We start from the raw sequence: 24,338 nt of genomic DNA, 5'->3' as shown, positions 1-24,338 counted from the left end.
ACAGAGGCAGACAAGATTTTCCCAAGATTGCACAGGGAAGTGGCTGCAAAACGGAGGTGGACAAAGAAAGTAACTCTTTCCCCCATGCCTGTTTTAATGCCCCAAACTCAACTCCAGGAACATTTTCTTGTACCACAACTGGAGTCAAACTTCAGGAGTCAAGAACACCACGGTCCTTCTGCCCATTGCTGCACACTTCCATGGCATGCAGCACCACTCGATAATTCCCCTGGAAGGTGACCAACCTTCACAGCCTGCTGGCCCTGCACTGCCAGTGTTGGCTTTGCCAGCTCTTGCCGCCTCGTTGCCCTCATTCTTACCCTCCTTTTGGCCTGCGGAGCCAAAACAGGCAACTGTCCTGAGAGAAAACACTGCAACAAATGAAGCTGGATGCTTTGGACCTCCAACTTCAAGGCTGTTCACCTCTTACAGTGGGGACCTACGGGTGCCCAGAGGCTGGTAGGGGGACACAGCTGCAAGCCCTACAACAGAACAGGAAGGAATCAAAGATGATTATTATTAGAGTAACTACTTCGAGAGCCATTTTAATGGGACAAGCCTCCCTGCCCTGTACGGGGTGCGGCCCCACAGGGATGGGAAGGGTGCCCGGGCCGCCTGGGAGGTTGGGGCGTGTCCTGTGTACAGCAAACCCTCGTTATTTTTTATTTTCACCACAAGGAAGAATCCCATTTGGAAAAAAAAAAAAAAAAAAAGCACCGACGGGAGCAAGTTGACGTGAAAATCGCTGTAGAAAAGGCTTTTTTTCTTTCTTTCTTTTATTTTTAGTCTGTGTATTACTGAATACAACGAGAGGAAAAAGAAATACGAGCAGCAAACTCATATCTCCGCTCTCACCGTCCCGCAGCCCGCGCTGAGGCGCCGAGGCAGGGCCGCGCCCCGCGGGGCCGCGCACGCTGAGAGGAGGCAGCCCCGGTGGTGAGGAGCGGGTCCGGGGGCTGCTCGCTTCTGTCGTGAAACACCGATAAATCGCACAACGAGACACTTGTCTTTAACAGCCGCTTCCTGGAGAAAAACGCGAGGCGCGTTTCCGCCGACGCCAGCGGAGCCAGCCCGCCCCCCCCCCCATCCGCCACCCAAGCTAGGCTGTGTGAATCGGGGGCGTGCGTTGCGAAACGTGCTTAAAACCCAGAAAAAAAAAAAAAAAATATATATATATATATATATATATATATGTATATATATACTGAAAATAGTCTTCTCCGTACAAACAGACGGTGCAGGGACGCAGCCTCCAGGCTGATCCCCGCGGCCGCACCCCTCAAGCACAACTTCTCTCGCTCGCTCCCTTCTCCCCCACCTCCGGAGCTCAGCGTCCCAACCACCACCGCCCGCCCCCTCCCTCCTTCCCTCCCCCTCGCTCCCTCCCTCCCTCAGGCGGCTCCTGCTGCCGCCTCGGCCTCTCCCCCCCCCCTTCTCTCTGCCGCTGCTGCGCCGCTTCCCTCCTCCGTCTCCCTCCGCCCTGGGAGCCGGGCACTATTTCTCCTCCCCCTGCCCTGTGCGCTGGGTGCCTGTGGAATGCTGCGCGCTGGGCCCGGCCGCGGCGGCAGGATACATCCAGCCCAGCGCTCGCTATAAGAGCCTGCTTGTGAGCGCCGCCATTTTAAGCCTCTCTCCCGGTTCGGCGCTGGGAGCAGCAAGCAGCGGCGCTCGGGGACTACCGCCGCCGCCTCGCACGGTTGCTATACGGGAGGCAGCGGCGGGGGACGCAGCTGGGAGAGAGCTGAGCCAGAAGGAGGGCGGCACGAGGAAGGAGAGACGGATCCGGCCGGGATCGCCCGGGCGGCAGCAGCAGCCGGAGCCCGAGGGGACGCTACGCTCTCGCCTCCGTGCCACGTTAGTGCCGCTTCATCCGGTGGGACCTCGGGGCGAGCCCTTCCCTCAGCGGGGAGAGGGAACGGGGGGGGGTCCGGGCTTCGGATGGGAGGGTGGGGGGCTTCGGGAGGGGGGGCGGAAGGGGTCGGGACAGCTGCGGGAGGCGGCAACTGCGGCCCCAGGGGCCTCTCGGGAAGCGCGTCCCGGGCAGCGGGGCGAGGCTCGGCGGGCATGGGGCTTCTTGGGAGGGTTTTTCGGTTCTCGGGGGGTCACCGAGCCGCCGTCGTGGTGGTAGCGGGGTGGGGGGCGGAGAGCCGTGGGTTTGTTCGTGTAATTAACTAATCACGGCCGCTGCAGTGTGCGGGAGATAGCTGATCTGATGCCGCGTGGGTTTTCGGTCTTATTTGCGTGCCTGCGATTGCTGGAGGGTTTACGCTGTTCATGGGGGTCCTCGAAGTGCGGTCGTAGCGTCAATTTGAGACACCCTGCAGCCCATCTGGGGACCGCGGTTACCCCCAGCTAAGGCGCTTCGAAGCAACTTGGCAGTCGCTCCCAGCAATGTTTGGGGCACTTATTTCCGGCTCCCCGTGAAACGGGAGACCCAGGTGTGTCCATTCCTGAAAAGCCATCTTTTGTGCACGGTCCTGGGGCAAGTTTCTCCCAAAGCTCCCCAAATCTTCGGTTATCCTCTAGCTGAAACTCGCAGCAGGACGTCGTGCAGTCGATTGGATTCTCTTTTCCCAGAAGAGATACCACCGGTAGAGGTTACTGGGAAGGGAGGACAGGCTGTGAAGGTACCGCGGGCGGGCTGTGACTTGGAGAGCAGCGGTGTTGATCTTTGCGGTCGGCTTTTACTTCTTGATCTCTTTCTCGTGGAGCGGCCATTGTTCTGACACTCGGTACGTTCCAGACATCTGTGGTCCTCCCATCCCCCAAAGTATGCAGTGGTGAATGGAAAGAGGCCGGGCTGGTATGCTGAGGTCGGGGGAAGGAAATCAAGGAGGGGTTTTAGTAAAACAGGATCTTTGTGTGCTCGGAATAGGGCAAGGGCAGGCTAGGAAACTACCTGGACGTGTCACTATTTCCTTCATTCTGAGTTCAGAATTAGGGGAGATAAACTCTTCCTTTAACAAATTTGCTTCTGAATGGCAGTAAGGTCCTCCTGCAAGCCTTTAAAACTGCAGTGAGCGTGAAGCTCATTGCTGTTTGTTAGGTTAAGTTATAACGTGAATTTCAGGAACTGACAATGCAGGAATCTAATGTTAATCTTGCACCCTTTATAAAAGGTGCTGACAGCTGCCTTTATCTGTGTGTTGCAGAATGGTTGGTACTGCTGGAAATGAGCTGCTGAAGTGTTCAGGAAAAGTCTTAAACCTCTCTAAATTCAGCCACTGCAAGAAGAATCGGATCAAGTGCTGGGCTCTTCTGGAGCCCTAAGGAAATATCACTGTTCTGTGGCTATTAGTTCATACATCTGTTTAGTTACAAACTGATAGACATGAGAACGTTCATGTTGATCTGTTTGACTGCTTCATTTCAGAGTGTGGGGAAGAAATCAGTAAAAGCACCCTGATGGAAGGACAAAGCAGGAGAGCTTCTAAAAACAAGGATTTGCTTTAAAGTCAATCCATTTTTCAAATGTAGCCTTCTGTTACATCTCCTGCAACCCAGGCTTCCTGTTCTTACCAAAGCAATAAATGGGCTGGGCTGCTTGCCTGATCCATTCTCATGAATGCTTGCATGTTGCTGTGACTGCCTGGTGTGTCAGTAACCAGCTTATCAAATCTCAGTCCTGAAACCTCGCTGCCCTTCAGAGATGAGGCTTTCTTTGTGTGGTGAATGTTGGCTTTCGTGACTTTAAACTAACAGAAGTTTGTGTTTAGTCTTTCAGAGCGCAGTGCTTAAGTGAATTCTATTGTAAAGGAGAAAAGTCAGTTTTGGTGGCCTTCTAAATGACTCTTGGAGTAGAGAGGCACGTAGCAAGAAGGGAGCAGGAAAGAACAATTGTAATCATCTGTCTTTGTGAATGGGAGTCTGATGGTGCTGTCTGAAACTTACGGCTAAAGATGTTTCTGCGGAATACTGTCTGGTAGGCAGATTAGTGTGCAAACACAGCAGTAAGCAGAATCGCTCCTGTTAACTCAGTTAAAGCTGGTAACACAGGGCTGGCGGTGATGATGGCAGCAAAACTTGTTCTGTAACTCTGGCAGACTGCGTACTGCGGCAGGAAAATCAGGACCGACCTTACTTATCTTAAACATCGTATACTTCATAGGGCCTGATAAGACTTGGTGAGAAACTATGCAGGCAGCTGGGGCTTGTGCACGGCTCCTCAAGCATGTGCCTGCAAATCCTGAGCCTCCTGCCTTTCTGGGTGGCTCTGCAGAGGAGCTCCAGCTTAGCCGTGGCACCGTGCTAATTCTGCAGACTGCGTGGCACTGAGTATTGCATGCGACTTCCTTGTCTGTTCAGGCAAAGTGACTCCTGGTAAAAGAGGGCAGGGCACTATTGCTGGCTGACTTTTTGGTTAAGCATTAGAAGGCTTGTTTTGGGGGTGCTTTGTTGTGTGACGTATCCACTGCATTGGTTAGAGTTACCAATGTGAGTAGCTTGACTGGTTAATTTTAATATCCATCTCTGATAGTTTATTCAGAGCTAGAATTTTCTCTAAGCTGTGTTGGGACTATAGTCCCAAAGGGCAATGACTTAATATACTCGTTGTGTGGCCTGTGTTGTCTCCTCTGGGATGAGGAAATAAATAGCCAGAAGTTTGTTTTGTTTTACTGGCAGATAAAATTCATGTGCAAGAGAGAACTTATAATGCCTTTTGCTGGTGCTGTGTGGAACCCCAGTGTGAGCAGGTGAGAAGTACTTGCAGGTTAACTTGGGTTTCATTCAAGAGCAAAATGTGTTCAATGTTTCCCTCATTTTGAAAGGTATGGGCGCAGAAGTTGCTATGTAGCTTTAATTGCAGAAACTTTCAACATTTAACACGTTCCCATTTGCTTTAGAAGACAACCCTTGTTGACTCACTATTACAGAAATGGGATGTCCGCTCTGCTGGTGAGATGAACTCTAACAGTTCTAAGGAATAAATTAATCCACTTAAAGGCTGAAAGAGTTAATCTAGTATCCTAGGCTCCTGCTTTTAAAAGGTAGCATGAGCTCGCTGGAACTCACTGGAGCTGGCAAATGCCACACGTGTGGTTTAAGGGCATATGCTGGAACTGGCATTTGTAGGTTGACTTGCTGTGCTAAATCTGTATAAATTGGAGAAGTTTGCCAACTATGCAGCAAATGTAGTGAGTATTTCTGTATTGTCCTGGCAACAGTTCAGGTGCCCTCCAGTGGTCAAAACTCTTAACATCCTAGAGGTGCTGATAAGTGCTGTTACATCATCAATTTGTCTTAATTAAAAGTGAGCTGAGAGTTAGTGTGTTTGCTTAGGCAGTGCTTGTTGCAGTGTTGTAAATACTTTGTTCTGGCTGATGGGCTGAGGCCACCAGTGCATATGTGCACTTTCAGATTTGTAAGTCTTTCACTGGTGTCAGTGCAATTATGACTAATGCTGGTTTCTTAAACCTGAGGTTAATGTTTAACATCCATATTTGGGGTTGGCTGTGCAGCTGCGGCCAAAGGAGAAACTAGATTATGGTTGGATACTTTAGGAAGGGAGATACAGTGACAAGTTACAAAGTATTTGTCTGGAAATAAGTTACACTCTCTGCATAAGAAACTCCTGTCATACAGTGGCTGTTGGTCTTATTATTGATACGTGCTATCATTAACTGTGGAATTCCTGTGTTGTTTTTACATTCTAGGCAATGAGTTTGAGAGCTGGCAGTGGGCTGTTACTCAGCTGCTTTAGTGTTAAATGAAATGTGATGTGATTGTCAGAGTTCTTGTAGACTGTCTCTAAATGGTTGTCATGGCAGGCTTATTTTCTGTCTGTGACTACTGCTCTTTCCACTGAGGGATTCTTAATTGATAAAAGCAGGGGTATGTAAACCAGAATCTACAAATTGTGCACTCAGTTTAGTTGTACTGCTTGCAGACTTTGCTATGGGCAAAAATGGTAGCCTTGTTCCCAACTGAGGAAGGCAGGGGTACACAGTGTTAGATGATAATTGCATTCCTCACATTCAAGGAGTTGACTTTCTAATCTGTGATACAACTTCTTAGTGCTTTGTCTGGTTGTGGGGGTACTCCAGCGTAATGAATGCTGCATGAAAGCCCACATCATCACTGCTTAATGGTGAGCACATTGAGTAGAGTCTGTTGCTGAGCAGAAGCGACTCAGTAACTGTTCCGAGGTTCCAGGCATGAATCTGTGCTGCTTAGTTGATTTAAACAATGAAGACAGAGTAATTGGGTTGATAATGCAAGTTCATAACTAGATTAAGTTCATAAACTTGGAACTGTCATAGCAGTCCTTTAATGCTGGGCTTCAAACGGTTGTCGCATGGTTGGTGTATATGCTATGTGAAGGCTAACTTCTTTTCTGTGCTGGATGTGCAACACTCAATAAGCAGTTGATACAATCTCTTCCATCCTATCCTAAATGTTAACATTATCATCAGCTCCTCTTGGACAGAGGAGTAAGAGGCAGAGATACTTGAGCTAATGTGGACTACTGTATTAAATTATAGTATTTTGCTAGTGCTGCAATGTACTTGCCAATGAAATGCTCTCTAAGTCATTGCTTTCAAGCATGAACTGATGATTTCAATAATCAGCTTGATCACAGCTGTTGCTTCTGTCTTTTGGAGACAACAAAAGTCTTTATAGAACACAAATGAAATCTCAGTGCACGGTGTAGCTTTGAGAAGATCGCTTTGGCCATTCCATTTGTAGGTCTTGTTAGAAACTGTTGGTGTGCTTCCCATGATTATTTTTTTTTTTTTGAACAAAAAAGATGTTAACAGAGCTCCTGCGGAATAACTAACTGTGCTGTGGATCCTATCACACTGTAACTTCACCAAGTGATAAAATCCAGTGCTATCAGATTCAAGATACTGCAGCAGAAATACTCCCTTAAGTGGCAGAGTTTGTGGACTGAGGAGGTGCTGTCTTTGCACTGTCAGTTACATGGCAGGGCATATATGCAGGCTTTCCAGTAGCATGTGGAGTTTCAAAGTTCATCTCTTGAAGTGATCTTTTCAGCTCAGTGCCCTGATAAGCTGAGTTATCTTTTGATACAGTTGCCTTTTGAGATTGGTCTATGCTATTCAAGCTCCCGTTTTTATGTTGTTGGACTTATCTTAAGCATTTGTTGTTTGACCAGTAGCTCTTAGACCAGTGTTGCGTTCCTTTACTGGAACTTTTAATGGGTTGTTTTTAAATGAGTACTTAAACCTTACTGCTTGTGAAGACCCTGACTAACTGAACAAATTGCTTGGGCCCCTATGCTGTGTCTGTTCCCTAGAAGTATTGCTCTTCAGATCCATTCAGCTGAAAGCCAGTTTGGCAGTGGGAGCAAGTCTGTTCTTGATGCATTCCCATTGCCTAAAGCCCCAGTCAGTGGCTGAAGTTGTTCCTTCTGGGTGGCATTCTTCTGTTAGCCTGGTGAGGAGAAAGCACTGAGTGCTACACTGTAGTCTTAGCTGTACTCAGAGCTTGATGTGCTATAGTTTGACGAGCTGGGTGGGATGTGGTTCTTCGCCAGCTTGTTGCCTCTTTTAGAGGGGAAAGGTATAGATGGTGTGAGTGCCCTGTGCCATCAGATAATTCATGCTGCATCTGGCTGTATGTGCAGCTTTCCTGCTCCTCTGTGTGAACATAAGGCTGCATGGATTCAGGGAGGAGCCTCTTCATTTTTCTGGCCTTGTAATCTGAGTCTTTCACTGCCTTTTTTTTTTTTTTTTTTTTCCCCTTTTAAGTCTTAACCTAGTTCTTAGTCTAGTTAAGACATCTAGATGCCTTGCCTTGAGTTCTGTTCAGCGCTTGTAATTTACTTCCTTAGAGAAATAGAGCAAGAACAGAAATATTTGCCCGCTGTGTGCTTTAGGTAATGAGCATATGCATAGAAACTCAGTGCTCTTAATTGGCCTCAGATTGCTGAGATGACTGAAAATAGGGTAGCATAACATCTCATTTTGTGATGGGGCATCGCTTGAAGAGTTAGTGTCTAGAGGCCAACCTGATTTTTGCAGAGGGAGCCTTTAGATAAACTACCAAGGCAGAAGGCATGGGCTATAGAAGTCTGGGGGCAGGGTAGTAAGATGGGGTACAGTAAAAAGCAGAGAACTTCTAGTGAGCATTAATTGATCTTTGTGTATGTCAGATATCCCTTTCCCATTTTAATACTGCCTCTGGATTACTTGAGCTTGTTCGTTACCACTTTCCACATGTATTAAGGGTATGTAAAACTTGACAATGTCAAACTCTTCTCTTTTTAGGGAGGTCACTGAAACAGATACTACTCAGGTTTCTTAACTTCCTGATGCTTACCTGAAGAAATGGGTCCCGAAGAACAATTTTCTTCAGATTTAACATTTTGCGTAGTGTGTGTTCAGAGTCAAACTTGTTGTGATCTGCTTATTGAAATCAGAAACAAAACATCACCAATGGCAACTTCTACCTCTCTGTAGGCATCAGCAGAATGTGTTGCCAGAGGTATTAGAGCTGGATAGTCCTGCTGTTGCATTTACATACAATATTGAGTTTATCAGTGGGTTGAAGTATCCTTCCTTAGTAATGGGTGGGAATGATTAGAGTTAATGAATTCATTTGCTCTGAAGGCTGGGGTTGGTAAGCTGGATTCAGTGCAGTTATGTGCTGCAGAAGGGAAGTTAGGTTTCCTGTCACTTGGTAGCTCTCAGTTGTGTTTTTTCTTAAGCTGTTGCCATAGTTGAGGTTGCTACATCTTAGCTACTTAACTACCGAGGCTGCTGTGACTCATGGCATGACATTTCTTGGGGGGGACTGAGGGCTGGATGAGTTTCTACCACCTAAACAGAAAGACAGTTCACATCTTCTAGGGCTATGAAGAGTCATGGTATGTTCCTTTTCATAGCAGTAAAAAAGGAATGGTGTTTCCCCATGTTGTATCATTTGACCTGTTTATTTTTGATGTTACTTACTAAGTTACTTCTGTTTAAAGACAACTTCAAGTGACCTGTAACATTTTCACCTGGTATTAAATCAGCTTGCTTGAATGACCTGCATAAAGTCAAATTAATATCGTGACTCCCAATATGGATAAGGGTAAATGTTGACTTCTCTGTCCCAGATTTAGTCCGTGAGAACAAAGTAGTCTGTTGCTTTGTTTAAATGTGATTACTTCCAGCCCTGAACTGCTGCTAGAGGCAGTTTTTCAGTGAGATCCATAGCAGTTTTTGTCTGTCCAGGTCCTTAAGCTGCTGGTAGGAGGAGCAATTTGAGAAACTGAGGTTTTTCAATTCAGAAGCCACTGCTGATACTCGACAAATGTGGCTTTAATCAAGTCCTGCCAGTACTTGGCTATGACTCAAACTGATCTGTTTGTTGCAAGCGCTTACCACAAAGATGGTTACTCTTAGAATTGTCAGGGTGACTGAGGTCTGCAAGTGTTGCTGCCTCATACAGCGTGGGGATGCTGTTTAGTACTTGGTTTGTGGATATGGAATGTATTTTAGGGAAATTGTGTTGGTTTTTTTTTTTTTAACTTTTAAAAGGATGTTTCATGTAAAGGATTTCCATTTTAATTTTATTTAAATAAAGCTTAGCTTTGTTATCTGTTCATGCTCTGAAATAAAGGTCTATTCATCAACAGTCAAGCCTGTAAACCCAGCTGTCATTCCTTAAAATACACACAACCTGTGCCCCTGGAATTTCTTATTGACCTAAGGGAGCAACTCATACATTAAAGCTACCACCCCACAACTCAGTGGAAGCCAGAAATTGCCCAAGTTAACTTTTGTGTCCTCTTTGAAAGGATAAGGGAGAAGAGAATTTTTCCTCCTGTTGGGAAAGGGAATAATGAGAAACTGAAGGCTCCATATGTGAGCTGAAATTCTTTTACTTTTAAAGATGCCAAATGAAATCCATGTAGATTGACACATGCCCTGGAAGTTTGAGTCTTTTCAGTTTCTCAGGCTATCTCCCTTACTCTGAAGCTCGAATCAGTTAAGTTTCAAGCCGAATGCTGGTATCCAAGTGTTATTGCTCTCCACAATTGCTTTTTCCTGTAGCTATTTAAATCAGTTCTTAAACCAGACTTTTAAAGAGAATCATAGAATCTCTCAGGTTGGAGAAGACCTTAGAAGATCATCAAGTCCATGTGTAACCTAACCATAGTACCCTAATTCTAACGTCCCTCTGCTCGATCGTGTCTGTGAGCACCACATCTAAATGGATCTTAAACACATTCAGGGATGGACAAAACAGGTAAACTGTTGGGATTCCCCCTATGGAGGAGGAAGAAACAAGTTTTAACTTGTTCTAGGCTTCCTGTTCATCAGTTGAGTGCTATTACAAATCAATACTGAAGTGTGTATCTCAGTTGGATCGTGTCTCTGTTCTACTAAAAGCAGTAGAAATAGTCCTGCCTGCTGCGAGGTTGTGTAGTTGAAGTTAAAACTGGCAGAGAGAAGTGTGGGCCTGCTTTCCCTTGATAAAAATAAAAACTGGAGGAAAGAGTGAAGAAGTATTTTCATTCTTAATGTGGTAAAAGAGGCAGATCACAAAATTAGACCTAAAGAAAGCTCCCAGGAGAAAACTGTTAGCATGTACTTCTTTGCTTGTATGTAGGTGTGAGCTGTGATTTCTAACTGCTGCAGTTTCATTATGAGCTGAAGATTTGCTTGTCTTAGTGCCATTTGGTGCTGATGCTTAACTTAAAGATGCAGCTCTGGAGCCTGTCCTAGATGAGACGCAGTTTGTGAGAGCATGGGCAGTGTGCTTTAAATAGATCAGTTGATGGGGAGATGTCAGACTTCTTTTCCCATGTGAGGCTTTCCCAAATGCTGCTTTCAAACAAAAGATTTCTGAGAGACTTAAAATCTTTGGTATTCAGCTTGAGCAGTTACCCAGTTTGTAAGTTATTACGTCTGTCAGGTGTAATTGGAGTCAGTTTTAATGAAGGTTTTCTGTTAAGATTAAGGCAATAACCTTGAAAGAAGGTGGAAATATACCGGCTGCAAATACGAGCTGTTGTGTAGGCTTGCAGATTGACAGTGAAAATGAGTTTATTTTAGATAGAGTGCAGAAAAGGTGCAAATGGTGTTGTCTTAATGTAGCAGGCAGGTAAATACCAGGCTGGTACTTGCCTCCTGCAATAGGCTTTGCTCCTAATGCTCTCCATATGTAAGACAGCGGAAATAAACAATTTTGTGTGCTTTGTATCCCGGTGGAGCTGCTTCTCTTTAGAAAGAGGATTAAGTTTCATTGAAGCTGATCTATTGTTTACCTCCTTGACATACACTGTCCTTGAAAATCAGAAGTTAATACTGAAGCTTTATTGATTATTAAATTATTCCTCGAGAACAGAGAAACTTGAATTACTCTTCCATATTATGAGCTACCAATTTCAAGTTAAGCTTGTTTTGCTCACAGAAGATTTCAAATGCATGCATGGGACTGAGGGTCCCTGGTGCAGTGCCTTGTTAATACTCTTTGTATGAGAAATGTGGTAAGTACTCATTACAAAAGTCCATTTAAAGCTGGAGCTGCTGGTGCTTGCTAAATGAATTGATGTTGTCCTGGGAGAAGTTCATAAGAGGTTAATAGGACTAAACCTTAGTAATGCCATGTGGATATTTGTTGTGCACAACATAATGCTTGGAGGAATTCAGGCCTGAATTTTGAGCACTAGGCACTCCTTAAAACCAGTGAGGGCTACGGAAGTTGGCTATGGTGCAACATTTGTCTTTGAAATGCAGTAAATCCTTTTTCTTCATGATTCAGATCCATGTTACTGACTTTGACAATGTAATGTTTCTAGTCCTGCCTCCTTCGGGAAACCTGAGGAGGAGCTGGATGTAAAGGAGCTTTATGATCTTTGTGGGGTTGGGGTTTTTCTCTTTGTTTACCTTTTACCTCAGGAGAGGTAACAGCACAAACCTTTGCACCTAGGCTGGGGTTGTTGCTGTCAGAGGCAGCAGTTGGCCTTAGTGATACGCACTGGGAGGAGTCAGCAGCTCGTCTGGGCTCTGTTCTACCCCCTGCTAAGAAGAGAAGGGAGTGGGAAGCGAGATACTGAAGAACGTTCAGTTGCAGAAACCCTAAAAGCAATCGGAACGTACTGCTTTTCCCTGGCTGGCTTTAATCTGTGGTTATTTTTAACTTTGAGGATTAAATCCAATTTCACATCTAAATTAGGAATGCAGGCTGGAATTGCTGGGGGGCTTTATGGTTGTATGAAATGCAGATTAGGACGTTAGAAACTTTGAGGTGCGGCAAGCAGGCTGATCTAAGGTCAGTGCTTCAAAGTCACACTGTATCTGACTGATAATGTGCTTCTGAACACTGGACTGTTCTCACTGCTAACCTGCAGGTGTTCTTCAGCTTCGTTTTTAAGTATTATTGCCATTCAGTACTGTTCTGTTTCTGCATGGAAGGTGTTAGTGGGACTGGCAAAGTAATGTATGAGGCTTGTGAGGTGCTACGAGGATGTTGTATCGGCAGTTCTACTCACTTAGACAGCCAGGAGAACTTATAAATTAATGGTGAAGTGATAGTTTGAGTTAGTTTCTCTTTCCCTTTCTTTACCAGTGCTTACTCCCAAACTTTTAACAGCATCTGGAAAGAATTGTTTTGCAGCATTTAAGGTAGTGGTGGGGGGAAGGATGTGGAATGCATGAAGCAGATGAAAGCGGCTCATCTCCTCCAGGCTTCAGAGTAGGATCCATTAGGAAGCGTCAGCATTTCCAACTGCTTAGCAGCATATTTACTGTATGTTGTGTTGTATCTTAAATCAGCTCCGTGCTGCTTATCTGCTACACAGGCAAATCTGCTGTCCATTTTAAAAGAGCCAGGATAGGGATGTTGCCAAAAATGGTGGGAGCACTAAGTCAGGACAGGCAGGACTGGTGTTTGTGCAGCAGAGTAATGAGTTTGCTCAGGAGCTGCTTGGGGTATCCTGCAAGTAGCTCAGACAGTGAAACACAGCCTTTCCTCAGCATTGCGTAGTGTCTTTTCTGAGAGCCCTGAAACTGCAGGCATGTCTTCTATGGAATTACCATTTACTAAAAGCTGCTCCTGAAGGAAATCCTTAAACTAAGTCTGTCTTTATATAGACTTTATACAAATATAGCGTCAGATGGACTTCGTTCTCCTGACACAGTACAGCAGACCTGTCCTTGCCTTTACTTCATTGTCTAGGAATGTTTTGATCAGCACAGCTCTAACACCGAGCACAGACTGAAAGCTGATTGCTGGAAGAGTTGGTTTTGCTCTCTTCACTAGTTACCACTACAAATGTTTCTATTTGGCTAGCTTCCAGAACAGGCTGTCATTGGCCCTGTGTTAGTGCTGGAAAAAAACACTACAATACAACTGATATAGACTAGTAACAAAATAAACCCCAAAACAACGGTGTTGGACTGCAGGGGGAAGGGGAGCAAATGGAAAGCATGACAGCATCGACTGACCCATTGTGAAGCAGCAGCCTCAAGTTTCTCCTTCAGTGTTAATGAGGAGACAGCTACAGTTGTATGGTACTAGTGCTTTGGTAGTGTTTGGTGATATTAGATGGTGGTGCGTATGTGATTTGATACAGCATTTAATCATAGCTCAGCCTTCCATGCTTTGGATTTCAGGGAAAAAAAATTAGTTTGAATTAATGTATGTATCTGAAGCAGAATTTTTGATTTTTTTAAGACTGGTTCAGTTTTCTATTTTAAGTTCACAAAAGAGTGTTTTTATATAGAAAGAAACCTTTCTTCTTGTGGTACAGGAAGTGAGGAAGGAGGTTCAGTTATGAATTTTTCTAACACTGAAATGATAGTAGATTGCCTTAAATGGTCGTTAAGCTTCTTTGGCACAAGTCCTTATTGTAGCCCCATATCAAGCAGTTTTGCTAATATCTTCAGAGTGGTTTTCTGAGAAGGGAATGAGCAATTCCAACATTAGCTCTTGTTTCTGCAGCACATCCAGGCCATGTAATGTAATGTCTGTACTTCATCTTACACAAGGATAGAGAAGTAAAAAATGGCTCTATCACGGTCATTTTTCACTTCTTTTTCTCTTGTGGCTTTAAGGAAGTGAATGTATCTTACATATAGCCTGCCAGGAAAAGTCTACGTGATATATCTCATTCTTCTGTGTCCATAGGGGGGTTGCTAATTAGCACTGAATATACTCACTTTATCAGTGATGTGGCAATATGTGCTAAGCTTTAGCTTGCAGTTCTACTGTCAAGATATGAAATCCTGTCTTACTAGCTCTGATTAGTGTTTAATAAGTTCTAATCTTGCTCTTTTTTAGAGTCTCTGAAAGGTAGCAGGAAAGAGTTCTGGGAGCACAGCAAGGAACATGGCAACCCAAGGTATATAATTTATTACGCTTAATTTTTTATTAGACCCTACCAGTTGTAATAAAAAAGAGTTAATCTGGCTCCTTACTTTCCTTTTTAACTCTAAGTTGCTTGAATGGAATAATGCCTACTGTACTGTAGCAATTAATACCTTACCACAGTAACTTAAGCCTGTAAAGAGGTTTGTCATCGTAAATGATTTGAGTCACTTAAGTATGGCCAGGTACCTAATCATACGATGTGGAAAGGGAGCCTTTAAGCAGCAGACTAAGTCATAACAACAGTGATTGCTCTGTATGCTAGTCAGGCTTATAGGTGTCTGCAGTGTTTTGATATAATGTCTCAGTTTAAAATGGCTGTCTCACTTTCTGTGCTACACTCAGCTGGGCTGAGGTAGTTGTTTATAATTGTTTATTTTACTGTAAAATCTTAGTCATTTCTTGAAGGACTGATACATGCTGTGACTAAACCAAATTGTTCAACTATTTCTTACAGCTGACTTGATGGAGTTGGATATGGCCATGGAGCCAGACAGAAAAGCTGCAGTCAGTCATTGGCAGCAGCAGTCATATCTGGACTCTGGTATCCATTCCGGTGCCACAACAACTGCTCCCTCTTTGAGTGGCAAAGGAAATCCTGAAGAGGAAGATGTGGACACAACTCAAGTCCTGTATGAGTGGGAGCAAGGGTTCTCTCAGTCCTTTACCCAGGAGCAAGTTGCTGGTAAGGCCTTCTCTACTACACCAGCTTGTTTAGATATGCAACTTAATAATACAGAAAATAAAATACTGAATCATTATTAATCTAGAAGAATGTTATTTCTGTTTGAGTTAAAGATATACTTACCTTGTTTTTCAGATATTGATGGCCAATACGCAATGACTAGAGCTCAGAGAGTGCGTGCAGCTATGTTCCCTGAAACACTGGATGAGGGAATGCAAATCCCATCCACACAATTTGATGCTGCCCATCCAACTAATGTGCAGCGCCTGGCTGAGCCATCTCAGATGCTCAAACATGCTGTTGTTAATTTGATAAACTATCAGGATGATGCTGAACTTGCAACTCGTGCAATTCCAGAACTGACCAAACTGTTGAATGATGAGGACCAGGTAAGTATTTTGTTAACTATGGTCTAGCATGCCTACAGGGATTCTTTGATGTCCTTATACTAAAAGCTTTCTTTACCTACTCCTGTAGGTGGTGGTAAACAAGGCTGCGGTTATGGTTCATCAGCTATCCAAAAAGGAAGCATCTCGCCATGCTATTATGAGGTCTCCACAAATGGTGTCTGCAATTGTACGTACCATGCAAAATACAAACGATGTGGAAACAGCCCGTTGTACTGCAGGCACACTACACAATCTCTCACATCATCGTGAAGGCTTGTTGGCAATCTTCAAATCAGGAGGCATCCCCGCTTTAGTTAAAATGCTTGGGTATGTGGATTGCTGAGACAGTAGTTTGTGTCTTTGAGCTGTTGCTGGTAGATGCAGATATCATCAAGCTTTTCCTTTTATAGGTCTCCAGTGGATTCTGTGTTGTTCTACGCCATTACAACTCTTCACAATCTCCTGTTACATCAGGAAGGAGCTAAAATGGCTGTCCGTCTGGCTGGAGGGCTGCAAAAAATGGTTGCCCTGCTCAACAAGACAAATGTTAAATTCTTGGCCATCACAACAGACTGTCTTCAGATTTTGGCCTATGGCAATCAAGAAAGTAAGGTAAGTGCTTCAGCTCTTGAAGCTATTCTAAATGAGCATGCTTGCTAATGATGGCCTTAAAAGATCTTGTACTGATGCGTTTGTTCTGAAACCCATGTCAAGCTAAGGATCTTGACAATTGCTGAGCAGTTTGCCAGTCAGTCCTGGCCATTAAAGTAGGATGCATTGGTGGCAGTATTCATGGTCACACAGCAAGACTTTACGGAACTGACCAGTAGTTGTGAATAGCTTTTTTGAGAGATTTGTAGCAGGTGGTTTGTGCAAGCCAGCCTACTTGCGTGATGAGGAAGTGACAGATAGTGCTATATTTCTCCTGTCTTTCAGCTGATTATTCTGGCAAGTGGTGGACCCCAAGCTCTAGTAAACATAATGAGGACCTATACTTATGAGAAACTATTGTGGACCACAAGTAGGGTGCTGAAGGTGTTGTCAGTCTGCTCCAGCAACAAACCTGCTATTGTTGAGGCTGGTAAGTACGTTCCTTGTACTTCTTTTCTATTTAAAAAAAAAAAAAAAAGGTATACTGGACTTTCAGAATCAGTACATTCCATACTAACCAGAACAGAAGCTGCCAGCATTTGAAATTAAACACAGTTGGTCTTTGATTTCTAACTAGTTCTAGAGGCCTTAAGTATTAAGTCTGCTGTGGTATTAGCATATGCCTTCATGGCCAGATGTTGTCAGAATTGTCTCCTTAGAATGTACTTTTTTTTGACAATGTCACAAAGAGAATCACAGCTTTTTTTTTCTTCCCACGTAATGAAGGGTTGGGGTCTAGGCGTATTAGGTTACTAATCCAAAGAAAGAACCAGAAGATTGTTAGATATTGTGAGGAAAAACTATTCCATTTGCAAGATGAGTAATGGTGTGTGACAAACATGTACTATTATCTTCTAGGTGGGATGCAAGCTTTAGGACTCCACCTTACAGATCCAAGCCAGCGTCTTGTCCAGAACTGTCTCTGGACTCTGAGAAATCTGTCAGATGCAGCAACCAAGCAGGTAAGTGGGCCTTCTAAAGGATCAGGATCAAAAGCCAACATAGTGGAAGAGGAAAGAGACCTAATTTTCTTTTCCTTTTGCAGGAGGGAATGGAAGGCCTTCTAGGAACTCTTGTTCAGCTTTTAGGATCAGATGATATTAATGTTGTGACTTGCGCTGCCGGAATCCTTTCTAACCTTACTTGCAACAATTACAAGAACAAGATGATGGTCTGCCAGGTTGGTGGCATTGAGGCTCTTGTGCGCACAGTTCTTCGGGCTGGAGACAGGGAAGACATCACAGAACCCGCTATTTGTGCGCTCCGTCACCTCACCAGCAGACATCAGGAAGCTGAAATGGCTCAAAATGCAGTACGTCTCCATTATGGACTCCCAGTGGTGGTTAAACTGTTGCACCCACCCTCACACTGGCCTTTGATTAAGGTAAATAAATTATGGCTGATGTCTATCAGTGCTGAAAACCAGTGCTTTTTAAATGTAACATTACCTGAGGAAAATACTGTGTTTCCAAGGCATTGGAGAATGTAACTCTCTTGATGGAGAGGCTACTTCAAATGAGCAACTTTCAAGTTGTTTCTTACAGAGATCCAACTGTTTGGGACTGACTGATTTAATAACAAACATACACAGTGCTAAATAGCAAACACACCCCTTATGCTCTCTTATTCCTCACTTCCTTTCTGAACTGCAGGCTACTGTTGGATTGATTCGCAATCTTGCGCTCTGCCCTGCAAACCATGCCCCACTGCGTGAACAAGGTGCCATCCCACGGCTAGTTCAGCTGCTGGTTAGAGCACATCAAGATACCCAGCGACGTACTTCCATGGGTGGAACGCAACAGCAGTTTGTGGTAAGTGGCCACTAGGAGCTACAATTACCTAAATAGCTATTGTTTTAACATTTGCTCTGGTTTATATTAGTCTGCACAATCTGGTAGTATGCTGATTATGCTAATCATTCTGCCTTGGCAGATCTAAAATGTTTCTGAATGCTACAGTTAGTAGAAGTACTGGTTTCACCTACCCTGGCAATGAGTAGTTCTTTATGAGGAAGTTCCATCCTTGTTGGAACTATGGGTTTTGGAATGTTGTCACAGCTTAATGTGTATTTTTTCATGCTTACATGAGTACAGAGAAATTGTCCAGGCTCCATAATTAACATACCTGGTTAGTGTGGCAGAATCAGTCTTGATTTTTCCCTCCACCTGTTAAACGTGCTGACGAAGGGGAAGTTACATTAGCATAGGCAAATGGAAGCAATACCTACCAGTACAGGACTGTAGTTAATACTTGCAAAGGCAAGCCAGTCAGAGCCTCTTCATCACTGATTAGCACTTTTGAACTTAGTAAACAGCCAAGCTAATTCAGCTTGGGGAAAAAACAACAGTGTTGTCAGATGTTAAGTTTATAATGAACTGGAAAAAAAAAAAGAGAGCACAGGGAGATGTTCCACTGAGGTGATTCACTTCCAGAATATATCTGGATAAACTAGGCCAGGACTTAGCAGGGACGGTTTAGTTTGAAGGCCAGCAATAGGCAGTGGGTATTGAGGCAACTGGGGGAGGGATGTGTGCGCAGGAGACTGACCGATTCTTTGATAATGATCAGCTCTTTGACAGTTGTTTTAGGAGATAATGTTCAATATTTCAGCTGAAGTGCCTTTTCTTTCCCTGACTGTAGGAGGGTGTGCGCATGGAGGAAATCGTAGAGGGCTGCACTGGAGCTCTGCATATTCTTGCACGTGATGTTCACAATCGAATTGTTATCAGGGGTCTAAATACCATTCCACTATTTGTGCAGGTAAGCTGGAGCTCAAGAAAATGCTGTAGTACATACTAGTATAACTTCCCCAATGCCTTGTTGGTAGAACTGTTAATTTGCATTGTACTAAAGTTCTTTTCAAGCAGAAGAGTTAAAAGAAACCCTTGTTATGATTGCAGTTGTTGTACTCCCCCATTGAGAATATCCAGAGAGTAGCTGCGGGTGTACTTTGTGAACTTGCTCAAGACAAGGAAGCAGCTGAAGCAATTGAAGCTGAAGGTGCAACTGCCCCTTTAACAGAACTACTCCATTCTAGGAATGAGGGTGTTGGTAAGTGAACTTAAAATTAAGTTTCATACTTACTGGAAAAGTATCAAACATCAAAAGAATTGATGTTGACTAAATTCACTTTACTTTTTTAATAGCAACATATGCAGCTGCAGTGCTGTTCAGAATGTCTGAGGACAAACCACAAGACTACAAGAAGCGACTTTCAGTTGAACTGACAAGCTCTCTGTTCCGGACTGAGCCAATGGCTTGGAACGAGGTGAGTTGTGTCCTTGTGTGAATGGTAACTTGGGGAGACTTTACTTTCAAGTCCCTCTTCCTTCCAGTAGTGAAGTGTAGATGCCATCAGTGATATGGATTCAGTTTTACACATGTCTGTAGCTTCCTTACTCTTTACATGTTCATGTTCAGTGAACATGTGCTCGTAGGTTTGTAGAAAATGGTGCAAGCTTCAAATGTATACTCTTGTCCTAGGGCAGAAGTTTATATCTAAACAGGTGAAACTGACAGTTTTGGGAATTCATTACATAGGGCAAGAAACCTCTCTAGAACTACAGACTTGCTCAAGTAGAATAATGAGCGAGTAGCCTTAGAGCTGCTGCTTTAGTGCTTTTTTTTTAGTGCTTTCTTTTCAGATACAAAGAGTCTAAAGTTTAAGTCTCATTTTGCTCTGTGTGTAAGAACTCTGTAGGTCTCTGTGCTGCTTCTCATTTGAAAGGACAGCTCAGCAGTAATCTTTAGGAATTTCAACCAGTTCTTGCAGGTTGTCCAAACCTGATGAACTGATGATAGGATACAAGCATAACCATAACACTCCTCTAAGGACTCTTATTTAGCAAACTCTGTAGGACTAAGAAGCTTGGTGTGGGTATGCCACTTTTATGTTCTCATTAATTGAGAATTGAGCTCTCAGACTTGGAAGTATTTGCAAGCTATTACATGAAATTTTTTCATGCTTAAAGGCCAGCACAGTGAATTGAGACTGAAAACTGCCATTGGGGAATGTTTCACTAAATCTGTCTTTCCCCATATACTTACTTAACAGTCTTACCTTAATAATATGTAGTAGCCTTTGGTTTGTAGTATTTCAGTGTTCACCTCTGATTTCCTGAAGTCTGTATCCATCTAACATGTTAACATGAGAAAACATAGCAAAAATGGTGTATCTTTTTGAAATACAGTGCAGAAGAGTTGGTTAAAAAGAAAAAGGATTTATGGCAAGCTTTAGAATTTCTTAAATTCAATTATTAATGTTGGCCCTAAGACCTGATGTGAAAACTGTTCTGTATCTTTTTGTGCACATCTAGACAGCGGATCTTGGACTTGACATTGGTGCCCAGGGAGAACCTCTTGGATACCGCCCAGATGGTACGTCTGTTCCATTCCCCTTGACTAAGCTTAATATAAGTCAAGTCATTGACTGTAAAGGAGAACTGCAAATGGCTGAAGAGTAAATTACTCCTCAGGAAGATATTGCAAACTGACAGGCAGATGGGGAACTGCCAGTTCAAATAAGCAGTTTCTGCAACACCTCTGGCTGCACTGAAATGGGAGCCATATGAATGTGCAAAATTGGTGTCGCTTGTCTGAGTCTTGCAAGAGAATCTCCCACTGAGCTGCTGTTTCCAGAAATCTTTTAAATCCTTTACAGATGGACTTGACAATTCCAGAAGTGCAGTTTTTCTTTAAAACAAATGTTGGTATGGTATATATATTAGTCTTTAAGTGCCAGTAGACTTAAGTCTATTGCTATGGGTTCTGAGTCTGCAGCCTTGTAGCCTGGTTTTGCTGTAGTATTGTTGAATTTTAGTACTGTTGATTGTGCAGACTAATGGCTTGGCTGGAATCTGCTCGTGCTTCTGACTGCAGTTGCTTTGTCTGCAGAATCACACTGGAAGGCTGTTTCAAATGATGGAATAGCCATTAAGGGCAGGCAGCAGATCATTTGGAACTTGGCTGAACTAGAAAAACAATTAGATGGCTACAACAATCTTCTCACACACTGATACTTGCAGCTTCTGATGCATCTAACATCTGTTAACATTATGCTCTTTTTCCCTCTGCCACCTTTTAACTTTCTTAGATCCTAGCTACCGTTCTTTCCACTCTGGCGGATACGGTCAGGATGCCTTGGGTATGGACCCTATGATGGAACATGAAATGGGTGGCCACCACCCTGGTGCTGACTACCCAGTTGATGGTCTGCCAGATCTTGGCCATGCCCAGGACCTTATGGATGGGCTGCCTCCAGGTGACAGTAATCAGTTGGCCTGGTTCGATACTGACCTGTAAATCATCCTTTAGGTAAGAAGCTCCAATTGTGAATTTAAAAACAAAACAAAAAGAAACAAATTACTGGACTCAGGACTTGGTTGGCAGGGAGGGAATGGCTTAAATGGGTCCCAGTGTGACAGAATACTGAGGGGGAGGGGAAAAAATGCTCTGGAGACACGCATCAGTTTGGATTGTAGGAGTGTATGATTTTCTGCTGTGAGGTATGGAAGTAATTAACTGTAACGTCTTGTGCATCACCAGCTTTGTGCAGTCTTTATGTTGAAGTAACTTTTACTGAGGAACACTGACATTATTTTTCTGCTTTCCTTTTTTGCAGCTGTATCATCTGAATGAACTTGCATTGATTGGCCTGTAGAGTTGCTGAGAGGGCTCGAGGGGTGGGCTAGTATCTCAGAAAGTGCCTGACACACTAACCAAGCTGAGTTTCCTATGGGAACAATTGAAGTAAACTTTTTGTTCTGGTCCTTTTTGGTCGAGGAGTAATAATACAAATGGATTTTGGGAGTGATTCAAGAAACGAGGAATGCACAAGAATGAATTGCAAGATGGAATTTATCAAACCCTAGCCTTGCTTGTTAAAAATTTATTATTTTTTTTAAATCTCTGTAATGGTACTGACCTTTGCTTGCTTTGAAAGTAGCCTTTCTTTTCGCAGTAATTGTCGTTAGGGTTTTTTTTTTTTTTAAGTCTCTCGTAGTATTAAGTTATAGTGAATATGCTACAGCAGTTTCTAATTTTTAAGGATTGAGTAAAGGTGTAGAACACTAATTCATAATCGCTCTAACTGTATTCTGAATAAAGTGTAACATTGTGTAGCCTTTTTGTATAAAAAAAAACAAACTAGACAAATAGAAATGGTCCAATTAGTTTCCTTTTTAATATGCTTAAAATAAGCAGGTGGATCTATTTCATGTTTTTGATCAAAAAACTTTATCTGGGATATGTCTGGGTAGGGGCCAGTAAGAACTGTTTATTTGGAACCTTGTATTGGACAGTTTACCAGTTGCCTTTTATCCCAAAGTTATTGTAGCCTGCTGTGATACAGATGCTTCATGAGAAAAAATGCAGTTATAAAATGGTTCAAGATTAAAGTAAACTTTTAATTCGCTCTGTGTCAAGTTATTTCAGACTGTTGACAGGTTCTCCAAAACCTGTTCTCAAATTGTGCAATGCTTTCACTACTTCAAAGGCAGAAACCAAGAACTGCTCCCCTTCTTCATCCTACCTGGGGCCTGCTCTGTCCTTTAGAGCTCACAGTTAGAATCATGGAGGCTTCCTCCCACAGTATTTTTCCCCTTGCAGGTTCCTCAGCAAGGCAGCTATGCTTAGTGTAGCATGCAGGAGAAGGTCCTTCACTTATAAGTGCTCAGCTGCTCCATTCGCTTTAACTCAGCCTGAGATAGGACCTGCATGCAGCTCACCTTCTCTAGAGACAGCACTTGTGCAGATAGAAGTAGGTAATGCTGTTAACAACTGCTGGATAATTTATAGACTGTGCACATCTGCACTCTGCAGCTGTCACCAGCCTCTGCCCAGAGTGCTCATCCTGCCTCTCAGAGCAGATGAGATCACAAGGGGAAAAAGCTATAAAGGATCACAGCTCCTGGTAGCATCCCAAGGAGATGAGAACTGAAGCAAGCTACAAAAGGGTGCTCTCCTTTGCTTATGGAGTAGACAAGCTGCAGCTATGCTGATGTCTCATTGAGTAACATCCAGGGATATGGCAATGAAGGGGATTTCATTTCTTATGCACTATGGCATCTACCAGTTCTGGAGGACTACTGCTGGATTTTATCATATGGACATGGCATGTGCACACACACAGCAAAGTATTTTTAGTAAAGAGGTATAGTCTAATGCACACCACCAAGCGTAAGACAACCCCTTAAAATGACCAGCCAGGCCCTTCAGCTGATCAGCAAGACATACACAAGCATTTCTGACGCCTTAAAGTAGTGAAACAACTAAGCTGTTTATTTTATTTACACTTCTCACACTGGCTATCAGGTACTTGTGCTACATCACACAATGCCAGCAAGGTGAAAATAGTAATCAAGAATTCACCCAGAAAGAGCTTGAAAAAAGGCTGTTCCTTCTGGAGAAGCCAAAGCTGTGCCTGTGCTCAGACACTGGCTGAGTGAGTTAGGTCTGCTCTGCTTGTGTGAAGATGTTGATTCAGGAGAGCTCTGAGCATCACACACAGCTGTGTATTTCAGTGGGCTGATCAGACGCAGTTCACTTGGTCGGCTTTGGATTTTCATGTGCCACTGTTCTCAGAATTTCAGATGCCAGGGATGCAACAGCAACATCAGCGTGACAGCTGGAATTAAAGAGAGTGACAGAAAGCTCTTACGTATTCGCAAGGGAAAAACTTGTTCAAATCCCACACTTGCCATTATCTATGCTGGGAAATTCTCAGCATCGCCCATTGAGTAACTTGAACCCCATTTTCCTGTTGAGCAGGAGGAACGCACAACTAGTGGTTCTGTCCTGCAGCACGTCTTGTGTAAAAATGAGTTCCAGTTTAAATTCGCAGTAACTGCTGCCTTGCTCAATGTCCTCCGTGAACGAGAAGAAAGATAAAATCTATCCTGTCCCCATGGATCCCACGCACAGCTTGACAGGAAAATGACTCCGCTTCTGCTTTCTCCCATACAGAAACAAGCAGTTTTTTTTTTAACAGGCTGCCATCCTTCATGATTAACTCAGGAAGTAACAGCAGTAGGGCAGCTCGCAGCTTCCCTTGTTGCTGCTAATGGCAAACACCCGCTGACACCTCATCTTCTGGGGAACACAATACGTGTCCATGAAACCCTGGTGATCGGTACACAGCATAAACCAGTTTCTTACCAGAACACTCAGTTGAAACAAACATGTTGGCAACTGAGAAATGCACTGCTAAGATCCCACATTTAAAGTTCAGGTTGAATTCCACCTCACTACTAAGCATGATGGGCTGGTTACATACCCAAGGCTGCCTGTTC

General features: G+C 43.7%; 2 protein-coding genes across 7 annotated transcripts in view; one reads left to right on the top strand and one right to left on the bottom strand.

Moving 5' to 3' along the window:
* The first annotated feature begins 1,585 nt into the window (after positions 1-1,585).
* Positions 1,586-22,462, top strand: CTNNB1 (catenin beta 1). 4 transcript variants are annotated; one of them, XM_015854112.3, is made up of 16 exons: positions 1,586-1,854; positions 14,239-14,299; positions 14,783-15,010; positions 15,146-15,399; positions 15,488-15,726; positions 15,810-16,011; positions 16,336-16,480; positions 16,909-17,012; positions 17,096-17,434; positions 17,703-17,861; positions 18,691-18,810; positions 18,951-19,101; positions 19,197-19,318; positions 20,367-20,427; positions 21,143-21,363; positions 21,671-22,462. In XM_015854112.3, the coding sequence occupies exons 2-15, from the start codon at positions 14,287-14,289 to the stop codon at positions 21,349-21,351; spliced, it is 2,346 nt and encodes a 781-aa protein (XP_015709598.1). In that variant the 5' UTR covers positions 1,586-1,854; positions 14,239-14,286; the 3' UTR covers positions 21,352-21,363; positions 21,671-22,462. The 4 variants fall into 4 exon arrangements, with proteins under 4 accessions (XP_015709598.1, XP_015709599.1, XP_015709600.1 ...); XM_015854113.3 differs by having other exon boundaries at positions 1,586-1,873; XM_032442400.2 differs by lacking the exon at positions 1,586-1,854 and adding an exon at positions 1,992-2,732.
* Positions 22,183-24,338, bottom strand: part of ULK4 (unc-51 like kinase 4) — a 190,903-nt gene continuing 188,747 nt past the window's right edge. For 2 of the 3 annotated variants that reach the window (XR_014942922.1, XM_085538199.1), the window contains one exon: positions 23,308-23,674. Coding sequence is in view for 2 of the 3 variants with exons in the window: in XM_085538199.1 (XP_085394325.1) it covers positions 23,590-23,674 (85 nt within the window). In the remaining variant the exon portion in view is untranslated. Of the gene's footprint in view, positions 23,675-24,338 lie in introns of all 3 variants that reach the window. The other variant, XM_015854094.3, reaches the window with a different exon arrangement.

The sequence above is a fragment of the Coturnix japonica genome, chromosome 2, assembly GCF_054131305.1.
Source record: "Coturnix japonica strain WE chromosome 2, WE-NBRP24, whole genome shotgun sequence".
Lineage (NCBI taxonomy): Eukaryota > Metazoa > Chordata > Aves > Galliformes > Phasianidae > Coturnix > Coturnix japonica.
Note: the sequence above shows the minus strand (reverse complement) of the source record. Positions and strands in the feature narration are given on the sequence as shown.